This window comes from Babylonia areolata, chromosome 27, assembly GCF_041734735.1.
Source record: "Babylonia areolata isolate BAREFJ2019XMU chromosome 27, ASM4173473v1, whole genome shotgun sequence".
NCBI lineage: Eukaryota > Metazoa > Mollusca > Gastropoda > Neogastropoda > Buccinidae > Babylonia > Babylonia areolata.
In genome coordinates this window covers 29327225-29349535 of record NC_134902.1, presented here as the reverse complement: position 1 = coordinate 29349535, position 22311 = coordinate 29327225, and the positions used below count along the sequence as shown (strand labels likewise).

Genomic DNA, 22311 nt, shown 5'->3' with positions numbered 1-22311 from the left:
GGGGGGGGGGAGAACCTGTGGCAGTCATTCAGATCATATATTAAACACACATAATTAGAAAATACATATTCCTTAATCATAACTGCATATGAATAGCACAAAATGATTTTTTGACAAGTCTTCCAGACCACACACCAAGTATATACAACATTTGCCCCCCCCACCCCCAAATCAGGTTATTAACTCACTGATAATGATTATACCTTCATCACAGGATGAAATATCGCACAAAACAGACACTCCATGAATGGTAATCCAAAAGCTGAAACACAGACACTGTCCCCAACACTCTGGCTCTCTCTCCACCACTGTATTACAGCCTACACCATTACTGCTGGGAGCATGGTTTATGCCGACAGGTGTGTGTGTGTGTGTGTGTGTGTGTGTGTGTGTGTGTGTGTGTGTGTGTTGATTGAAATCAGACTGGACATGATACTGATATAACAACACAGGGGTGAATGTAGTGTGGTGTTGGGAGATGTATCGCAGACAAGGCATTCAGGTGAAGCACACAGCTGTCACACACACACACACACACACTCTCTCTCTCTCTCTCTCTCTCTCTCTCTCACTCACTCACATACACACACTAACACACATTCACACACCAAATGTACACATAGCAACATGCACACACACGCACACACACACACACACACACATACACACTGACACATATAAACACAGGGTAACTCTCAAATAAACATACACAGCTGCACCCACACACACACACACACACACACACACACACACACACATTTGTCAACAAGCCATAACACCACAGAAACTGTTTGATAAAAGAAAATTCACATCATTTTCAATTATGATTCTAGAAAAAAAAAAGAAAAAAAAATTCAATCACCAAAAACACTCAATCAAACCCCAATAATAAGAAACAGAGAAAGAAAACAATGACCACATATATAACAGAAACAATCCTGTATCACACACACCCTGCAGAACCCCTGAAAATCAAACACCTGTGACCAGTACTATCCGCTCCCAAAAGGTAGTTAGTTAGTTAAGTTACCATGCTGACAACCTGTCTAAGGTATTGACTCACTCAGTACGACCAGTCCTCTCTTCTCCTCTACACAGACCCCCTCGGATGTCCAGTGGGTGTCTGAATGACCCAACCTTTAGCTTCCGTCGTCAGAATTGTGGTATTCTTTGTCAACATTCACCTCTTCAGTATAAGAGCCTTCCGCTTGCAATATTTTGATGATGGTAATTGGGGTGAAACGCTGTTAACGTCGTCTCTTTCGCCGTTCGTATGGAGAGAGTTAACCATGCGCTCAGTCACTCTCATGATAACTCATGTAGATGCTTCCTACTCCTAGGCTGTAATGCTTTATTAATTTTCCTTTTTTTTTTTCTTTTTTTTTTTTCATTACTGTCGTTTCAGCTTCAGTAGCTGAAGGAGGTGTCACTGCGTTGGGACAAATCCATATGCGCTACACCACATCTGCCAAGCAGATGCCTGACCAGCAGCGTAACCCAACACGCTTAGTCAGGCCTTGAGAAGAAAAAAAAAAGAAAAAAAAAAAATTCTTTTGTCATTTCATTCCATCCCCACTCCCCTGATCCCCCCCCCCCCCCCCCACCTCCCACCCCTTACCTCCCTCAAAAAAATCCAATTCTTCTTCATCGAAGAATGCAATCATTTTTATTAAAATCATCAAATTTTCCTGCAAGACTCTATGGATCCCAAATGCACTTCTAGTACTGCTGATAAATAAACATATATATATACACACATATATATATATACTAATACAGCCGTCATCCAAACAAATAAAACTAAAATCTTATATACAAAATAATATGGGACTATGTATCACCACCAACAGTGTGTGTGTGTGTGTGTGTGTGTGTGTGTGTGTGTGTGTGTGTGTGTGTGTGTGTGTGTGTGTGTGTGTGTGTGTGTGTGTGTGTGTGTGTGTGTGTGTGTGTGTGTGTGTGTGTGTGTGTGTGTGTGTGTGTGTGTGTGTGTGTGTCTGTCTGTCTGTCTGTCTGTCTGTCTGTTTATTGCAAATTGTGTTGTCTTTTTTTCCTTTTCCTTTTTAATGAGATTCGCCCCCCAACCCCCACCCCAAATAATGAATAAATAATTAAACAAGTTACATGCAGTCATCAAATGGTTGACAAAACAAAGATTGTGTGCATCTGTTTGTGTTTGTGTGTGTGTGTGTGTGTGTGTGTGTGTGTGTGTGTGTGCATGAGTGTGCCTGCGTGTGTGTGGGTGTGTGTACTTGGGTTAATGTGTGTGTGTGTGTGTGTGTGTGTGTGTGTGTGAACATATGTCATATGTGTATAATCATACCATGAACGACACAACTATTAAGGGAAAATGCAACAGGTGTTGTGTCTCCTGTCAAACCAGAATGGATCTTGCTCAACACATTATGCACACACACACACACACACACACACACACACACACACACACACTGAGGAACATTTCTACCTAGCTGTATCACTATCAGTCATCACCAAAGAGGCAACACACCACAGAAATGATAAACAAGAGTTGATGAGACTGTAAAACACACACTTAACAGGAGATTCTGCTATACACCTGTGTCTGCATTTTACAGACTAACCACACATCAAGGATAAAGATATATAATAAACATATAAAATTAACTGTCATAATCATATTATTAGTTAGTGTCATCAGAGCACCTAAAATCGCAGAAATGACACAGGAAAACCCAACTACAGTGTACCAGTAATCAGCCGGAGAGGATACAGTTGAGAAATGTATATCTGTATATGGCTGCAAAAGAAGTGATCAGGTTTAATGAGATATTACTGGCCATCTTACACAATGATATGGGCACACTTGGTAAGCACACATACACACTGGCACACTGACATAATTATACAACATTATATCAAGATAATGCAAACACACATGATATAATTCATACATATGACTAAAGATACACAAATATACCTGTAATTGTACATACATAAAAAGATATACAAACACACACGAGACATAATCATCCATATACATATATAATATATAAAGATATACAAACACATATGAGATATAATCATCCATATATATACATATAATCAATGTTAATAATGATTAAGAAAAAAAAACAGGTTTGTAAATATCAATAAAGTTGATAATATGTCTGTTTATCATGAAATAATGCAGACAACCATTGCACATAGAACGACAAAAATCTAAACAATTTACAACAATCCCTTTGAATGTGAACGATACACACAAGTACATTCCATATAATTATAATGATATAATAATCTAAAAAATAATAAAAAATAACCTTCAAACATGATCAGCACAAACCAACACATTCAATAAATGTGTATGGCAATCACACATAGCAGAAAAGAAGAAGCATAACATTACATGACACACCACACCCTGCAAAACATTACATGAAAGCTGAACATTAACAGCCAAAGCATTCACTACACAAAGTTACAGGTCAAATATCAGCAGCTCATGCAGATAAATACTTTGGGTATATGTCCCATACACCTTTTTGAAAGATTTTAATATCAGCAGCTCATGCAGATAAATACTTTGGGTATATGTCCCATACACCTTTTTAAAAGATTTTTTATAAAGGAAAAGATAACTGATTCCTATGACGAATTAGTTAAAAATGGGAGACTTCGTGAAGGCACGAAAAGTAACTCTTCACTCCCACAGTCATCCAACGCTTTAATGAAGCAGTTGCTCCCCTTGGAACATTTGTCGCAGGACTCTTTATCAACCTTACTGCCACCACGATCTGTGTGTACCTTATTCCGTTGCTTTCGTTGTTTTGTTTGTTGTTGTTGTTGTTGTTGTTGTTTGTTAGTTTGTTTGGGTTTTTTTCTCCTGTTACTTACAATGATACTACAACCGAATCTTTTTCTCTTTTTTTCTCCAATTTTCCTGAAGAAAGACAGAATGAAGATATTTTTCTTTTTTCTCTCACTGGTTTAAGACCATTACTATTAATACGACTTCTTCGATTACTTTTTTTTTTTATTCTTATTTTGTTGCTGTTATTGACATCTGGAGAGAAGCTGGCAGGTAAGACATAAAAAATTAACGTATGAGATTTTTAACAATGTGCATTTTCCTTCTCTTGTCAATAAATTACTCTGGAGAGATAGTAAAGTCAAAATCTTCTCTTTCAAAATAGATAAAAGTGAAAAGTGGTGGGTAAAAAAAAAAAAACCCACAGCAACAGACCACAGTGTTAGACTGCATCCGGTAGAAACCGCTCCAAGCAAGAAGGTGAATATAACACGATTGATTAATCAGTGATGTTGTTACCGAGATGAGTGGCATGTGCGATTACGAAACAGAAAGCTGATCTTGGTGATGACGAAAATAATGAATAGGAACACGTGACGGAGGTCAGCAAAGCAGTGACGTCATACTTACATGACGCAAGACCTTCACCGCGGTGCTTACTGGCGCGTGGGGCTGGGGCTGACCCCGACTCAGACGAAGCAACGCCATGGAGTGACCCACATGAGTTGGGCGGGGCAGGGAGCTACGGACAGCTGTAGTAGCAGTGCTACCACTACGCTCACTACCACCATCACTACGACCTCTGCCGTCACTGTGGGATGACTGGGCTACGTCACCACAGGACTCAGAGATGCTGACACGTGCCTTGCTCGACAGGGAGGGTGTAGAGGTGGGGGAGGGGCAGGGCTCAGACAGGGGGACAGCAGTAGCGGGAGGGGCGGAGGGGGAGAAGGAGATGGAAGTACTGGAGAGGAAGGTGGTGGTGGTGGTGGAGGTGGAGGTGGTGGGGGTCACCTGTGGAGTTAGCAGCAAGGCACACAGGAGACGGGTGGTTAATTCAAGACCAGACAAGGCAGTCATGCGAAGTTGCAACGTGCACGAATTACCATCACTAGCTGTGTCCATAGTTGCATAGTCCATTCTTCTTGTCAATTCAGCAAGTCCTTTTTTTTTTTTTTAATGAAGTTCTACTACATGGCGAGTGTAGGAAATCGTGTTTTTTTCTTTGTTTGTTTGTTTGTGTTTTGTTTGTGTTTTTGTTTTTTGTTGTTGTTGTTTTTTAATGCATCAATAATGTTTAATGAAAAAAAGTTGAATCATTCTAAAAAAAAATCTCACCGTAACCATTCTTGTGCATAGTTCTGTCCCAATTCGTTTTACGTTTAACAATTACACCCGTCCCGTTAATAACTTGGCACATTCGTCGTCAATGACTGATAAATGAAGTTAATATCTTACCACAATATAAAACAGTGCATCATTTAAATCAGAACACTAGTCAGTGGAACATATCACTTAGTAGATAACCATTTAATCAATTAAACCGTTTTCACTGCCTAATTAATACTACAATCTTACAGGTTCTGGTGACTTCTTAAAAAAAATAATTCACAAAAAGACAAGGGTTAGGGCAGAAAGGATGGGTTCAACAGGTGTAAAAAAAAAAAAAAAAGAAAAAAAAAGTGTGCCTAATTTGCAAAGCACGTGCACCAAAAAAAATACACCACTGACACCGATAAAACAAACACTGCCATAGTGCCATGTCAAGCAAGAACAAAACCTTTACAATATAACTGAAAAAAGAAGGAAAGCAAGCATGCAACAAAAATAATAAATAAATAAATAAAAACTACACATGCACAAAACTACACTTTGCAGCACCCGAAACACAAAACATGAAACGACCACACACAAAAAATCAAGACCTTCGTAATGAACATGTGCCCTTAAAGTACAATACTAAAATCAAAACCTGCTACAACCCTGCACGATGTGATAATACCTGTGAAGAACAGGACGAAACGGGCTGATGATGATGACGACCAGGCGATGATGACGACACCACCCATGATGATGTCGACAGGTCCCACCGATAATGCACAGAGGAACTGCGCTTCTTCCTGGACTCGTCCGCGGACGACAAAGCCGACGACGACGATGAAGGTGAGAGAGTTGACTCGGGCCCCTGAAGACGTGGAGCGGATGACCATCGTTTTCTTGAGGTGGCGAAGGAGGTGGAGGAGGAGGTGGTGGTGTGGGGGTCTTGACCCACGTGGCTGAACTTGGCGATCAAGGTCATGACACTGGGGAGACCCGCCACTGTCTCCCTGGCTTCCTGAGGTCCAGGGAACCACGGTTCAGATGACGTCAGCGATGACGTCGGCGGGGATCGCGTATCTCTGGACAGTGAAGCTGAGCGTTGTCTCGTGTCATCACCACAGGCAGCAGAGTCATCACTTGCCGTGATGAGTACTATGTTGAGATCTTCAATGGAAGACATCAAGTATCGGTCACTTTTGGGGGTAGCGGCGGAGGCTGGCTGAAGTTCGGAATGAAACACCCGAGGCTTTGCTGAAGGTTTTCCTGACGTCTGAAGATCTCCAGTACTGCCGTAAATCACTGCCTTGGACAAAACCTGTGTGGACGTACAAGATGCGTCTTGTGCAGTCTCTGCTTCTTCCTCCCTTGAGGAGGCAGTCCCTGTCTCTGGGTGCTGGTCAACAAGATGCATAGCATGAACAGTGGCCAGGTTTGGAGTGGACGTGGACAGATATCTGGATGAACGTAACCCACGAACATCCTCGTGCTCTTGCCATGACGGTGCCGGGGATGTGGAGCGGGGTGACAGTAATGACTGGGGGGTTTCTTCCATAGCGTGCCACTTGTTGAGCAAGTAGCTCATGTTGCTCTGGCCGGATTCTGGCTGATCATAAGACACCGGTGCTTGGTCACAACAAGTGTTTGTATTTCTGGCAGACTTTTGCGAGCTGCCACGAGTGCCAGTACCCGAACAGGTGGTCACCATTTCAGGGACTGGAGTATCATCACCATCAGATGTGGAAGTGGTATCAGAACTGGTGACAGGCTTGGTTTTGTTGCTTTTTGGAATGCGGGTCAAAATGGGTGACTTGGGCAATGTCGTGAAATCTGAGGTGGTGGTGTTTCTCTCTTTGTATTCTGCAGCAAGATTTAGGACTGGAATCTCCGGTGTGGATTCCCGAATTCGGTCACTGCTGCACTCACTTTCACAAACAGCATGAGCACGTGAAGTTTTTATCATGTGGGTACTTGAATCTCTGCACTCTAAACCTGATGCCACACAACTTGTCAACTCAGGAGGCTTGTTCTGAGCTGGCTTAACCTGAACATTGGGAACAATGTAATTTTCCAAGGTCACTTCTTGTAATTCACACAAACCTTGCCAACTTTCGTTATCTGCAAAAAATCCTGCAGTACCTCCACTGTCAGACAATCTGAAATTCTCAGCAGTTTGATCCGTTTGCACTGTGCCATGCTTTTCCTTGAATCGATATTCGCTTTCATCCACTGATGGAGCATTAACACCTCTGCCAGGACACGTCTCAGAAACCATGAGATCACACCTGTTTTCACTGTTTGTATAGTGGTGTGCATTCTGGAAAGACGGGGTGAAGAACTTAGCTTTGACTTGTGGTGCCAAACGTTCTCTCTCCTTCCTGGAATCTGTTTCACATTCGATTGCCTGCATTCTCTCGTCTGCGTCCAGATATATGACTCTTCTGTCCTCCACTTCCGGCATTTCCATAAATAAGTCCAACCTCTTGTCCTTAGCAAGGTTGCCTGTAAGAATCGGGTCTGTAACCAGCTGAGATGGTCCTTTTTCTTGCGTAAATGTTCCTGTATCTTCACTGACGAGCATTGTAACTGGGGCATTCACTGTTAAATGAACGTTTTCTTTGTTAACAACATCACTTTGACATCTTTCAAATTTTTCAGTTGTTGTATCACTGACTCCTCCTCCAACCTTTGAGTCAGAAGCATCCGTTTCAAGACCTGTTGGGTCATGAATATCCTCTTCATGGCTGACGTCAACAGCATGCAATGAATCATCACAAAAACTGAGTGATTTCTGGCTGAGCGTTCGACTGCTTGAGAAATTACTACCAAAGGAGTCTCCACTTCGATCTTTAACATTATCTTCCTCTGAAACTGATACACTCCACACAGAGATCTGTTCATCACTTCTGAAGTAAGAACTTTTTATAACGTTGACGTTCTGTGGTTCACTGTTAGAACTTTGTGTATGTTGTGACATCGTCAGGTTTTCAAAGTACGGCGATGGGAGAACACCAGCTGTTGGCGTCAGCACAGGTTCTTCACATTCAGCAGTTCTCTTGGGATGTTTCTCCTCACCTTCTTCAGAAACATGTGACAGGGTATCATCAAGGTCCTGAGACAACTCTGGTGACCTGCAAATCAGTTCATTCCTTTCAAAAGAAGACAGTGACTGTGTAGGAGTCGCACATCCCTCGAAACCCATCGATGGCATAGATGAAAGTGAGAAACTGCCATCCATCAGGTTGTTGATGATATCTGCAGCAAAGGCCTCAAAGATTTCAGGATTGACATCACGTTTGCTCCTGTCCTCCATGTCAAAGCTGGGTTCCAGACTGTCATAACACGTGGTCAGACTGTAGTCTGATACATCACCAGGAAGGCTGAAGTCTGTCTCACAATGATCAAAGTCTGCTGGTGCAATTCTTTGAGGCTCTGGGAATTGTAAGTTATCGATGAAATGGATTGGTTGTGCATTGTCACGCACAAGACCAACATGCTGCAAATCCAGTGGTGTTGGTTTACTGGAAGCTTCTCGATGACCACTGGAAGAAACAGCTGGGGAACTTTTCATATTGTACAAACCATGACCAGCTTCAGACACCACATCCGACAGAGTCTGACGGCCATGGTGATCTGAGATTGGAGACGATAAATCTTGTAATTCCCCAGAATCCTGCTCTTCGAAGCTATTCATTTCCACATTTGACTCTTTCTTCAGCATTCTCCTGGCACTTTGTCTCCCACTATACATGTCTGCAGACAGGTCAGAATCTGCCATGGATTCCAACTCCGAGAACGTTTCTTCAGGTATCAAGCTGAGATCATGTCCACATAACTCGTCACTGTCCATGCCATAAACTTCCACTAACAGACCAACTGCATTCGACTGGAATTCTGCATCAGCCTCACTTGCTGCTGTGTCGGAATTATCATCGTCCACCTCATAGCCACTGGTGCTGGAGACAAAGTCTGAGTCAATGTCGCTGAAGGCGAGGTATGTGCTGTCCTGTCCTGTCATTTCTGCACTGAGTTTGTCACCAGTGTCCACCTCTCCCAAAGTCATTTCTGTATTGAGTTTGTCACCAGCGTCCACCTCTCCCATCGCCATTTCTTCATCGAGTTTGCCACCTGTGTCCATGATAACCTGTGAGGACTTGGAGAACTCACTGCCCTTTGTTTCTTGTGGCGCTGAACCAGCACTGTCTGGTCCCTTGTCCTGCAGGGACTCGGGCTGATGGTGGTCATCATTTCCCGACCACTGGGTCCAGTCAGCTGGTGATTTTTCTGTGTCAGTAAAAGAGATCAGTTCTTCACTACCCACTTTCACAGCATTGTTGCTGTTGCTCATTTGCACGTCTGGGTTTGGGTAATCTGTACCAGGCATGGAACAGTCCTCCTTGGCAGCAACATTCATTTTACTTCTGGCCATGTCTGATGTAGACTCAGTGATGCCAGCAGAATTTGACTTCCAAATGAAGTCTCCGCTGCCTTCGCCTTCCGGTGATGTCATAGAGGACAATGACTCCAAGCTGGTGACGCAATAGCCACTGTCCTTCCTTGCACAACCTTCACTCGTCATTGAGGGGAAGGACTTCTCTTCAAAAATAGGAGACAAAATGGTTGAAGCATGCGTGTGTGAAAGTAGGTCAGCATTGTCTAAGTCTTCACATGACGTATGAGTGGGTATCAGAGGGGAAGGATTCAAGAACCTCAGATCTTCAACAGCTGAACTCCCAGAACCACCGGAATCACTGCAGACACTAAATTTTGAACGACGCACTTCTGTCAAAGGACTGGAGCCTGGCAACTCCGTTTTGTGAACGTCTCTGGTGGGATCTGAACTTGAGAAGTCAGCATCTGTGAAGGGATTCGAACTTAGGTCCGCTTGGTCCAAAGTTTGGTCAGAAGCCGCCGAGTCCAGGAAAGGATTGGCGCTGTGGCTGTGGGTGTTGAAGGGGCCCAGATCCTCAAGGAGGTAAGTGGGGACAGTATCAGTGACTTCCGTGTCGCCACAGCCACCACTGTCCTTCTGGTTCTGTCCAGAGCCTGGTGGTGCAGGGTCCACTGCTGAAGTCAGTTCTGGGTCAGGGTTAGGGTCTGGGTTGTGGTCACCAGGGTCAGGGTTGTGGTCACCAACATCAGGGTTGAGGTGAGCGGGGTCAGAGTCAGGGTCAGAGGGCGGGACGATGTTGATTGGTTGCTGCAGTAGATCCAGGGGCCTGGCCACCAGGCGGGCGCGGCCTAGCTCAATTTGCATCCGCCTCAGCCGCTGCTCTTTTTCCTTCACCCCGTTCATCCGCACCCCGCTCCCTGCCATCCTCACAATCCCTCAGTCTCTCTATCGCACACAATGGCTGCCGGCTTCTCACAGTGCATTCAGCTCGCGCACACACACACACACCGAGAATGCATGTCGCTCACGCAGCCTGATGTCCCACACTTCCAATTAGTTCGACTGGTCCGTACAGTTTCTTCATCAAAACAGTTCTATCATCGTCACAGTCACTGAGCAGCGTCCGCTTTGTCGCTCAGCGACAACATAAAACGAACTTTCTATTTGCCTTTCACGGTCTACACGAAGTGCGTCGATGTTTTTTTCTGCACTGCAACACTGTCAAAGCTTTAAACCTGTGCGCAAGTTATCTCCAAGCAGGAAACCGACGAAGGGCGTTTTATTGCAACGTGTTTCGAGGGAAAGTCAGATTACACATAATTAATGTGCTCTCTCTGTCTCTGTCTCTCCCACACTCCCTCTCTCTGAGTCTCTCTCTCTCTCTCTCTCTCTCTCTCTCTCTCTCTCTCTCTCTATTGCCTGTACACAGAACGTCCTAAGCACTTATCACAGAGAGAAGAAATAATGAGCGAGGTCTGTGGGAGAACTGTGGACTGCTTGTAACGGCCAACTTCCTGGCGGCTGGTCTGGTTTCCTAAACTGAAAGTCTCTCTTCCGGTGTGACACGACACTCCTCCACCACTGTACCACGGCGGCAACAAGGAAGCTTTATTGTTATAATATTGTACGTCTCGTGATTCAGACCCTACTTCACTGCGCAGCAAAAACAGTGCAGCTTTATTTTCTCTTCATCGCACCACACCGCTGACTGCACAACTGTTCTGCTGTTCCACAAACTGTCAAAAAGTCTGTTGTGCACGAATTGTCCAATCGTCATTAGTTGACTGGCTGTCAACATCCTGTCTGTCTGCCTGAGAAGGAACTCTGTTCAACGTCCTGTCACACGCACTGGTGGTTGTAGACAACTAGTTATAAAGTACAAATCATAATATTAATATCTGAGTGTTAACATTTAAAGAATATAAAATAAAATTTGAAAAAAATCTCTGCCGCAGAACGCTTCGATTCGCCTCACCTCTCCTATCATACGAGCACTTCAGTTTGCTACAGTAGAAAAAAAAAAAAGATAACAGCACACAGACACACTGGTTTCAAGTCGTTGCCAAGGAGACGATTCACAACTCTGCAGGTCTTCCTTCACCCCTGCGGAGCGGAGAGGGAGATAAGTCAGAACGAACGATGACTAGACTGGCGCTGGAGAAGCTGGGGTTTTGGGGGGTTTTTTTCGAGAGTCGCTGAAGAAGGTGATAACTGAACACGGCCACACACTACGGTCCCTCCCCTCTATAAGTGTCTGCAGTCTGCACTGTTTGGGATTCACTACGGTCCCTCCCCTCTATAAGTGTCTGCAGTCTGCACTGTTTGGGATTCACTACGGTCCCTCCCCTCTATAAGTGTCTGCAGTCTGCACTGTTTGGGCTTCACTACGGTCCCTCCCCTCTATAAGTGTCTGCAGTCTGCACTGTTTGGGATTCACTACGGTCCCTCCCCTCTATAAGTGTCTGCAGTCTGCACTGTTTGGGATTCACTACGGTCCCTCCCCTCTATAAGTGTCTGCCGTCTGCACTGTTTGGGATTCACTACGGTCCCTCCCCTCTATAAGTGTCTGCAGTCTGCACTGTTTGGGATTCACTACGGTCCCTCCCCTCTATAAGTGTCTGCAGTCTGCACTGTTTGGGATTCACTACGGTCCCTCCCCTCTATAAGTGTCTGCAGTCTGCACTGTTTGGGATTCACTACGGTCCCTCCCCTCTATAAGTGTCTGCAGTCTGCACTGTTTGGGATTCACTACGGTCCCTCCCCTCTATAAGTGTCTGCAGTCTGCACTGTTTGGGATTCACTACGGTCCCTCCCCTCTATAAGTGTCTGCAGTCTGCACTGTTTGGGATTCACTACGGTCCCTCCCCTCTATAAGTGTCTGCAGTCTGCACTGTTTGGGATTCACTACGGTCCCTCCCCTCTATAAGTGTCTGCAGTCTGCACTGTTTGGGATTCACTACGGTCCCTCCCCTCTATAAGTGTCTGCCGTCTGCACTGTTTGGGATTCACTACGGTCCCTCCCCTCTATAAGTGTCTGCCGTCTGCACTGTTTGGGATTCACTACGGTCCCTCCCCTCTATAAGTGTCTGCAGTCTGCACTGTTTGGGATTCACTACGGTCCCTCCCCTCTATAAGTGTCTGCAGTCTGCACTGTTTGGGATTCACTACGGTCCCTCCCCTCTATAAGTGTCTGCAGTCTGCACTGTTTGGGATTCACTACGGTCCCTCCCCTCTATAAGTGTCTGCCGTCTGCACTGTTTGGGATTCACTACGGTCCCTCCCCTCTATAAGTGGCTGCAGTCTGCACTGTTTGGGATTCACTACGGTCCCTCCCCTCTATAAGTGTCTGCCGTCTGCACTGTTTGGGATTCACTACGGTCCCTCCCCTCTATAAGTGTCTGCAGTCTGCACTGTTTGGGATTCACTACGGTCCCTCCCCTCTATAAGTGTCTGCAGTCTGCACTGTTTGGGATTCACTACGGTCCCTCCCCTCTATAAGTGGCTGCAGTCTGCACTGTTTGGGATTCACTACGGTCCCTCCCCTCTATAAGTGTCTGCCGTCTGCACTGTTTGGGATTCACTACGGTCCCTCCCCTCTATAAGTGTCTGCAGTCTGCACTGTTTGGGATTCACTACGGTCCCTCCCCTCTATAAGTGTCTGCAGTCTGCACTGTTTGGGATTCACTACGGTCCCTCCCCTCTATAAGTGTCTGCAGTCTGCACTGTTTGGGATTCACTACGGTCCCTCCCCTCTATAAGTGGCTGCAGTCTGCACTGTTTGGGATTCACTACGGTCCCTCCCCTCTATAAGTGTCTGCCGTCTGCACTGTTTGGGATTCACTACGGTCCCTCCCCTCTATAAGTGTCTGCAGTCTGCACTGTTTGGGATTCACTACGGTCCCTCCCCTCTATAAGTGTCTGCCGTCTGCACTGTTTGGGATTCACTACGGTCCCTCCCCTCTATAAGTGTCTGCAGTCTGCACTGTTTGGGATTCACTACGGTCCCTCCCCTCTATAAGTGTCTGCCGTCTGCACTGTTTGGGATTCACTACGGTCCCTCCCCTCTATAAGTGTCTGCCGTCTGCACTGTTTGGGATTCACTACGGTCCCTCCCCTCTATAAGTGTCTGCAGTCTGCACTGTTTGGGATTCACTACGGTCCCTCCCCTCTATAAGTGTCTGCAGTCTGCACTGTTTGGGATTCACTACGGTCCCTCCCCTCTATAAGTGTCTGCAGTCTGCACTGTTTGGGAGTCACTACGGTCCCTCCCCTCTATAAGTGTCTGCCGTCTGCACTGTTTGGGAGTCACTACGGTCCCTCCCCTCTATAAGTGTCTGCCGTCTGCACTGTTTGGGATTCACTACGGTCCCTCCCCTCTATAAGTGTCTGCAGTCTGCACTGTTTGGGATTCACTACGGTCCCTCCCCTCTATAAGTGTCTGCAGTCTGCACTGTTTGGGATTCACTACGGTCCCTCCCCTCTATAAGTGTCTGCCGTCTGCACTGTTTGGGAGTCACTACGGTCCCTCCCCTCTATAAGTGTCTGCAGTCTGCACTGTTTGGGAGTCACTACGGTCCCTCCCCTCTATAAGTGTCTGCCGTCTGCACTGTTTGGGATTCACTACTGTCCCTCCCCTCTATAAGTGTCTGCCGTCTGCACTGTTTGGGATTCACTACGGTCCCTCCCCTCTATAAGTGTCTGCAGTCTGCACTGTTTGGGAGTCACTACGGTCCCTCCCCTCTATAAGTGTCTGCCGTCTGCACTGTTTGGGATTCACTACGGTCCCTCCCCTCTATAAGTGTCTGCCGTCTGCACTGTTTGGGATTCACTACGGTCCCTCCCCTCTATAAGTGTCTGCAGTCTGCACTGTTTGGGATTCACTACGGTCCCTCCCCTCTATAAGTGTCTGCCGTCTGCACTGTTTGGGAGTCACTACGGTCCCTCCCCTCTATAAGTGTCTGCAGTCTGCACTGTTTGGGATTCACTACGGTCCCTCCCCTCTATAAGTGTCTGCCGTCTGCACTGTTTGGGATTCACTACGGTCCCTCCCCTCTATAAGTGTCTGCCGTCTGCACTGTTTGGGATTCACTACGGTCCCTCCCCTCTATAAGTGTCTGCAGTTTGCACTGTTTGGGATTCACTACGGTCCCTCCCCTCTATAAGTGTCTGCAGTCTGCACTGTTTGGGATTCACTACGGTCCCTCCCCTCTATAAGTGTCTGCAGTCTGCACTGTTTGGGATTCACTACGGTCCCTCCCCTCTATAAGTGTCTGCCGTCTGCACTGTTTGGGATTCACTACGGTCCCTCCCCTCTATAAGTGTCTGCAGTCTGCACTGTTTGGGATTCACTACGGTCCCTCCCCTCTATAAGTGTCTGCAGTCTGCACTGTTTGGGAGTCAGTATCAAGTGCCCCCACCCCCTCCCCCTCCTCTCCCCCAACTCCGGGTTTCTTTTTTTTTTTTTTTTTTTTCAACGCATGCACTTGGCTAGAAACTGCTGAGTAACTTCCCTGTCTACTCACTGTTCTTTGTTTCAGAATGCTCTCTCTCTCTCTCTCTCTCTACCCCTCCCTTCCCTTCCCTTCGTGAATTTAATTCTGTTCAGATGGAGCAGATGGTAATAGAGGGGTTGGGTGGGAAAGAGACCTCAGTGACATTACCCAAACTCCGACACTGGAAATGCGTGTGTCAGGATGCACGTCGTGACATACAGTGATAAAAAAAAAAAAAATAAATAAAACCGAAATGAAAAACAACCTAAAATCGTTTGAAAACTGCATCTCCTAATACAAACAAACAAAAAATATCCCACAGTACAAGCTGCGCGACGCGTAAAAACGCACGCACGCACACAGACACACACACACACACACACACGAACGCACCAGCAAGCTAACTACCTAACTGACGGTATAAGCTTTAAGCTTGTGGATGCTTTTGTCTTTACTTGTATTGTAAAATAATGTGTACTGTTGAACAATTACAGCTTTATTTAAACCAGCTAACAGACTTCAAACCGACTTGTGGTTACAGCAAAAACTCCCAAAACCCCCAACTCAAGAGGAACCGAATTGTGGTGGTGATGGTGGTGACGGTTGGTCTCTGGACACCTAACGAAGATGACACTTGGGACGTTGACTCCCAAAGCCCTCCCACCTGCCCTCCGACAGCTACCGTACTGTACACCTGGATACCGATGACTCCACAGGCATGTGGCTGGTCCTTCCCCTCTCCCCCCCCCCCACACACACACACACACACACACACACACACACCTTCCCACCTGCTGCTGCTGCCCGGATACCGCCACATGCTGATGCTACGTTGGTACCTATGTCCCTCCTCTCTCACCTGGCCTGCCTGCCTGTACTGTCCCACTCTCAGGTAAGGCGCCTGTGTCGTTAGCTTTTTTTTTTTTTTTTTTTTTTCACGGGGATTTGATTAAAGGACTGATCAAAATATCCCCTCTTACCCTCTGTGTGTGAATATATATATATACATGTGTGTGTGTGTGTGTGTGTGTGTGTGTGTGTGTGTATTGGGGGTTGGGGGGGGGGGGGGCGCCCGGGAGGGCCGCATGTGTCTGTTTGTGTGTCTGCTGTCTAGTCCGTCTTGTGGTGATGGAAGGTTCACTGTAGATTCTTAACCGGATTCTTAACCAACATACTATTATTTATTGTCTCAGCCATCATCAGATCAGATTCGTCGCTGAACACAAAGACAGACAGAGCCCTATACCACAGACACACGGCAGAATCAAACATCGGGTCAGGAAAGATGTCTAGCCAATCAGGTGTGAATGTTTATCCTTACTGTCGTCCAAACACGCTGGGCCAGGGGCTCGAAATTAAATGTTTATCTTCGAAACAACCGGTAAGAAGGCGTTTCCAACACACACACACACACACACACACACAAGGCGATGGACTCCACGTTTCCTCCGTTTCCACACCTGCCGGTCAAAACGTGACCGGAGCCCCAGTAGTAATACGTCTGACTTGGAAGCCAGTGTCCACAGGTTCGAGTCCCGCACCGAACTGGGAATTTTAACCCCCCCACCCCTCGATCCACAACAGGCCCTGAGTGGTGGTCTGGGTACTAGTCTTTCGGGGTGAGACGATAAACCGATGTCCCGTGTACAGAATGCACTTTGAGCAGGTAAAAGAACCTTCGGCAGAAAGGGAGTGTCCCTGGCAAAATTTTGCAGAAAAAGTCACTTTGAAAGTAAAATAAACATTAACACACTTGCAGATATAAAAAAAATAAATAAATAAATAAAGGAACAAACAAACAACAAAAAAAGAGTGGCGCTGCACACTGGCGACGCATTCTCTCTGTGGAGGAGCAACATCTTATCCTCCTCTCCCCTATTCACTTTATCCATCCACAACACCCTTTTAAATTCCCACCCATCCCCTCCCTTGCATTCAGCACAAGAACGTCTGTCAAGTTCGAATGTCGGACTTTTAACATTTTATTTCCTTCTCCACTTCGATGTTATATAATTAAAATCTAAATACAGCATCATCTTTACGCGATCGATAAAATCAGAATGCAAACTAGCAGATGCCTCTCCACACATGACCCGTCGTGATGGCGCAGTTTAGTATTATTATTAGAAAAAAAAAGTATATTTCCTTATTCTACAACGTCAGGAGAAACAAGGGAAATCATGATCATGTCCATCCGAAAACAATTGTTTCATCAAGGAAATGTTTCCTGGTCACAGTTCAACAATTGATTCATTCACTGCATTGATCTTCCCCCGTCTCAAGCAAAGGAAGAACAGAAACATTGTTTGTTGAAGGGCAGTCGAAAATTTTCTCACACGTTCTGGTATTCAGTATATAAGAGGCAGTAATCTGTCTAACAAAATGTTTCTTCTGAGAACAATTATGTGTTGTTCATGTAGACATTCCAGCTGTAGCGCTTTACCATTGCTATTATCTTCCCTGTTAGTCATACTCTTTCCTAGGAGCCTGCCAATACCGCTCCCAACACAAACACAAACACACACACACACACACTGTGTGTGTGTGTGTGTGTGTGTGTGTGTGTGTGTGTGTGTGTGTGGCGTATAACACCCAAGAATTGCTCAACTTTTGTTTACATTTTCTTACAATACATTTCCGTACCACAGACCCAACAACGGCTATCTATACCGATCACGTACTTAACCAGACCTTTGATGACCCCCCCCCCCCCCCCCAACCCACGCCCCTCACACCCCTGCCCACCCCCCACCTCACCCCTCCCTCATCTAAACACCTCCTCCTACCATCCCTTCCTTCTCTCTCCTCCACCCACCCTTAATCCCAACCTACCCGACCTCAGTAAAGATCAACTGATTGTATTTTAAGTAGTGACCGATCACCTGACATCTAAGACACGCACGGACTGGCCTGGACAGCCGACTCGCACGCTCAAACCGCAAAGAGCGCCCCCATCTATTATCGCACAGCACTCCGATCAAACGTTACCGTACACTGGTGTGTTCAAATCTTTCCAAACTGATCATTATTCCTGACCACAAGCATCAAGCGACGCAATCCCTCTCTCTTCTTCGCAAAACAGAGAGAGAGAGAGAGAGACGAAGGAGGCAACTTTGGGCGACAAACTGGCTGGGGTTCCCCATCTGTCAGTGGTCAAGATAATACCGATGGGTTTGTTTCCCCGTTTCGATGATTTAGCTCCCGGATGCCATACGTACAGACCGGCTGTCTCGGTTTGTTTCCTTATTTGGCGATTTCGCAGGACAGGGAGGGAGGGAGGGAGGGAGTGGGGGGTAGGGGTGGAAGGAGGAGGATTGCAAATCCTATCAGCAGGGTCCATCTCTGGGGAAGGAAGTCGTGGGGATTGGGGGGGAGTGGGAGTGGGGGGGGGGGCAGGGTTAATGGCTTTTCAGATTTTTCACTTAGATATGTATGGTGGGTTGCTTTTGTGGGGAAGTGGGGGAGGGAGGGGTGTGTGTGGGAGGGGAGGTGGTTGTGGATACCCACAGTATACCGTGGGTTTTAGAGGTACCGAGCGTCTGTGTGTGTGTGTGTGTGTGTGTGTGTGTGTGTGCAAGTTAACAGTAGTAGTAGTAGTGGTAATAGTAGCGAAAGTAGCAGTAGTTGTTGTTGCAGTAGTTACACTGAACGTCGTTTCGCATAACGTGACATCTGGCGAGTCTGTCTGTCTGTCTGTCTCTGTCCATCCTCCTTCCCAAAACTCACCCCCTTCCACATCCCCCCTTTCTCCCCCCCCCCCCCCCCCCCCCCCCCCCCCCTCTCTCTCTCTCTCTCTCTCCTGCCACCACCATCACGCTGCTTACTATCACAAATTGAAAAAGAAAAACAACAATTATCTTTAAAAAAAAAAAAAATCCGAACGTTCCACAACAGATATTAAGACCATAACAGTCAGCCTTGATATTTTCAACAAAACTGCCATTCCTTGCATGCCAGTAAGTACAGAACTTAAGCTCACACACACACACACACACACACACACACACACACACAGAACAGAAAAAAAAGACTTATCAATTCCCTAGCACTGTTTCTTGCAATGAAACCTGTCAGTGTCAACCGACCAAGCACGAACGCTCATGAGATAATCTTTTGTTGGAGTTCTCCACTGACAGCGATGGACTGTGGTTTTGTAAAAATGTGTGTATGAGCGTGTGTGTGTGTGTGTGTGTGTGTGTGTGTGGTGAGGGTTTTGAAGATGTTGGGTGAAGGCGGAGCGGGCAGGAGCTGGAACAGTTAAATGCCCCTGAAGAGCGTGTGGGTGCTGCCAGCCATCAAGCTAAACCGACAAAAAAAAAACAAAAACGCGCGCTCAGAGGCTGAGACATGTATACATGTACACCCGCAAAGACAGGGAGAGTGCCCTTTCTTTCAGTGCATCACGCCACTTGACCAACGGCAAGGAAGACACCACGTTCCGCTTTTGTTCCGTGGAGTGTGACATTCGCACGCACACGCGCATGCACGCTCGTGCACGCGCGCGCACCCACACACACCAAAAACGATGTCCTCGTCGTACAAAGAGAGATAGGGAGGGAGGGAGGGGGGGATGAATAAAAGCCTAACGACGAACTTCTGAGAAGGAAAAGAAGGGGAAAGGGATGGGAGACGGAGCTGTAGGTCAAGTTTATCTGATAAACTGTTGTTATTTTCCCCAAAGAAACTGATCCCCAAAGCGCGCGCGAACACACACACACACACACACACGTGACAAGCACTGTTTAAATCATCCTCATCCTCTTCCTCCTCTCTGACTGACTTTGCTTAAAGTTACTGGCCCTTTACAAAAGCTCACCAACACCAACACCTAACACCCACTGGCTGTGTGTAATACTCCAGTGCTCAGGAACTTTTTTTTTTCTAACATTTTCACCACCACAAGAAGGCCAGGTCATCGCGTTGGGTTATGCGAAGATGAGGGATTCAGCTCCTTTTCCTCCTCCCAGCATCTGGATGTGGCGTTGAGTACAACTGATCAGTCTGCACGCTTTGTCACACCCTTCAAAGTGAAGTAAACGGACAAACCACCACATATGTATTAACTCACAGTACAGTACCACTCAACTCACAAAACGAATCCTCCTCGGACATAACAAAACAATCACACTATCCCCCAGCAAGGGAACAAAACTCGCCCCACATGTGAAGAACAGGCGACAAGTGCACAGAACCAATGTTCACGTATGCATGTAGTTATTCATATAAACTCTTGAACCCCAACCCAACCCTTTTTAATCATTTGGATGTAGACGTGTAAGAAGGAGGGAGGGAGGGGTGCGAGCGGAAATCGATAGAGCGCCGCATACGTTGTATAGGGTAGGTGTGTGTGTGTAATCCACTTGCACAGGTAGAGAGACTCCTCCTGGTCCTGTGTGTGTGTGTGTGTGTGTGTGTGTGCAGCACAGCCGACACGGTTAAGGTAAGGATCAATACAGGGATGTGTGTGTGTGTGTGTGTGTGTGTGTGTGTGTGTGTGTGTGTGTGTGTGTGTGTGTGTGTGTGTGTGTATGTGTACGTACGTACACGTAGGGTTGAAGGAGGGGAACCGAGACACAGCTGTTCGTTCCGTTCGTTTTGTTTCGCAAGATGGATTTTTTCCCCCACCCTATCCTTCTGTTCGTTCGCAGTGTCGTCCGTGTCTCTTCGCTTGTTGTTACACGACAGGAAAATATATCCCCTTCCTATTATTCCTTCTTCAATCAATCACTTACTTCATCCACACCACACCCCGCACCCACCCCCACCAAGTGAAGCTTTACTTTTGTTTTGTTCTTGTTTTGTTGTCTTTACTCCTTTCTCGTGTGTCTTCGTTTCACTTCACTTTGCATCATGTTTTGTTGTCTTTACTCCTTTCTCTCTCTCTCGTGTGTCTTCACTTCACTTCACTTTGCATCATGTTTTGTTGTCTTTACTCCTTTCTCTCTCTCGTGTGTCTTCGTTTCTCTTCACTTTGCATCATGTTTTGTTGTCTTTACTCCTTTCTCTCTCTCGTGTGTCTTCACTTCACTTTGCATCATGTTTTGTTGTCTTTACTCCTTTCTCTCTCTCTCTCGTGTGTCTTCACTTCACTTCACTTTGCATCATGTTTTGTTGTCTTTACTCCTTTCTCTCTCTCGTGTGTCTTCGTTTCACTTCACTTTGCATCATGTTTTGTTGTCTTTACTCCTTTCTCTCTCTCTCGTGTGTCTTCGTTTCACTTCACTTTGCATCATGTTTTGTTGTCTTTACTCCTTTCTCTCTCTCTCGTGTGTCTTCACTTCACTTCACTTTGCATCATGTTTTGTTGTCTTTACTCCTTTCTCTCTCTCTCGTGTGTCTTCACTTCACTTCACTTTGCATCATGTTTTGTTGTCTTTACTCCTTTCTCTCTCTCTCGTGTGTCTTCGTTTCACTTCACTTTGCATCATGTTTTGTTGTCTTTACTCCTTTCTCTCTCTCGTGTGTCTTCACTTCACTTCACTTTGCATCATACTTCGTCTCTGCATCGTCTCACGAACACGACGCAGGTATCGCCCCCCACACCCCAACCTCGACCCCCCCACACACACACACACCTCCTGAAAACGGAGAGTGGCTACCTAATACCATGGCAAGGCAATTTCGGTCATACTTTTCATAAAACCCCGAGGACGCGTAGAAATAAATAAAGGTTAGGGGACAGCGGGGGGCGAGGGGGCGGGGGCGGGGGCGGGGGCGGATGCAGCTCACGAACGCTCTAGACGGCGGAGCAGGTGTTTTTTTCCTCGGCCAGTCGCACGGAGCAACGCATCATGTGTTCAAGATTGTATCATAATGTGTGTATCTGGTGTTGTGTATAATATTCAAGCAGGCATGCTAGCCTTCAGCTCCATTCGTCCTGCGAGCTACATATGAATACATTATACACATAAAGATCCTGTAATCCCCCACAAGGTATGCAGATGCACTCGCATCCTTTACTGAAGCGTACAGTACAGCTCATGTACGTTTATATGTATTTGACTGTGCTTTCATAACTGTGAAACTGCATGTTTGGTGCATATCTGTTATGCATGTGTGGGTGTATGTGTGAATGTGTGTCTTCATGTTTTACATTTATTTGCTTATTTATCATCATTGTTGTCTTTTTTATTATTATTATTATTATTTTATTATTATTACCATTACTACTACCTTTTTTATATCATAATTATTATTTATTTATTTACTTATTTATTTATGTAAGCGTATCTATTATTTATTCACCTTTTTTTTCTTTTTTTTTTCTCAAGGCCTGACTAAGCGCGTTGGGTTACGCTGCTGGTCAGGCATCTGCTTGG

At 46.0% G+C, this 22311-nt stretch overlaps 1 protein-coding gene and 1 long non-coding RNA gene across 15 annotated transcripts in view; one reads left to right on the top strand and one right to left on the bottom strand.

Moving 5' to 3' along the window:
• The window catches only part of LOC143301409 (uncharacterized), a 244317-nt gene that overhangs the window by 79562 nt on the left and 142444 nt on the right, over positions 1–22311 (bottom strand). For 8 of the 14 annotated variants that reach the window (XM_076615677.1, XM_076615673.1, XM_076615676.1 and 5 more), the window contains one exon: positions 4421–4804. The exons of 1 other annotated variant lie outside the window; for it this stretch is intronic. In XM_076615677.1, coding sequence (XP_076471792.1) covers positions 4421–4804 — 384 coding nt within the window. Of the gene's footprint in view, positions 1–4420; positions 4805–5792; positions 10854–22311 lie in introns of those variants that run through there. 5 more of the 14 variants (XM_076615667.1, XM_076615668.1, XM_076615669.1 and 2 more) reach the window with 3 other exon arrangements.
• The window catches only part of LOC143301411 (uncharacterized), a 157653-nt gene that overhangs the window by 1754 nt on the left and 133588 nt on the right, over positions 1–22311 (top strand). The window contains exon 2 of the long non-coding RNA XR_013057778.1: positions 15534–15884. This is a non-coding gene — a long non-coding RNA (uncharacterized LOC143301411). The remainder of the gene's footprint in view (positions 1–15533; positions 15885–22311) is intronic.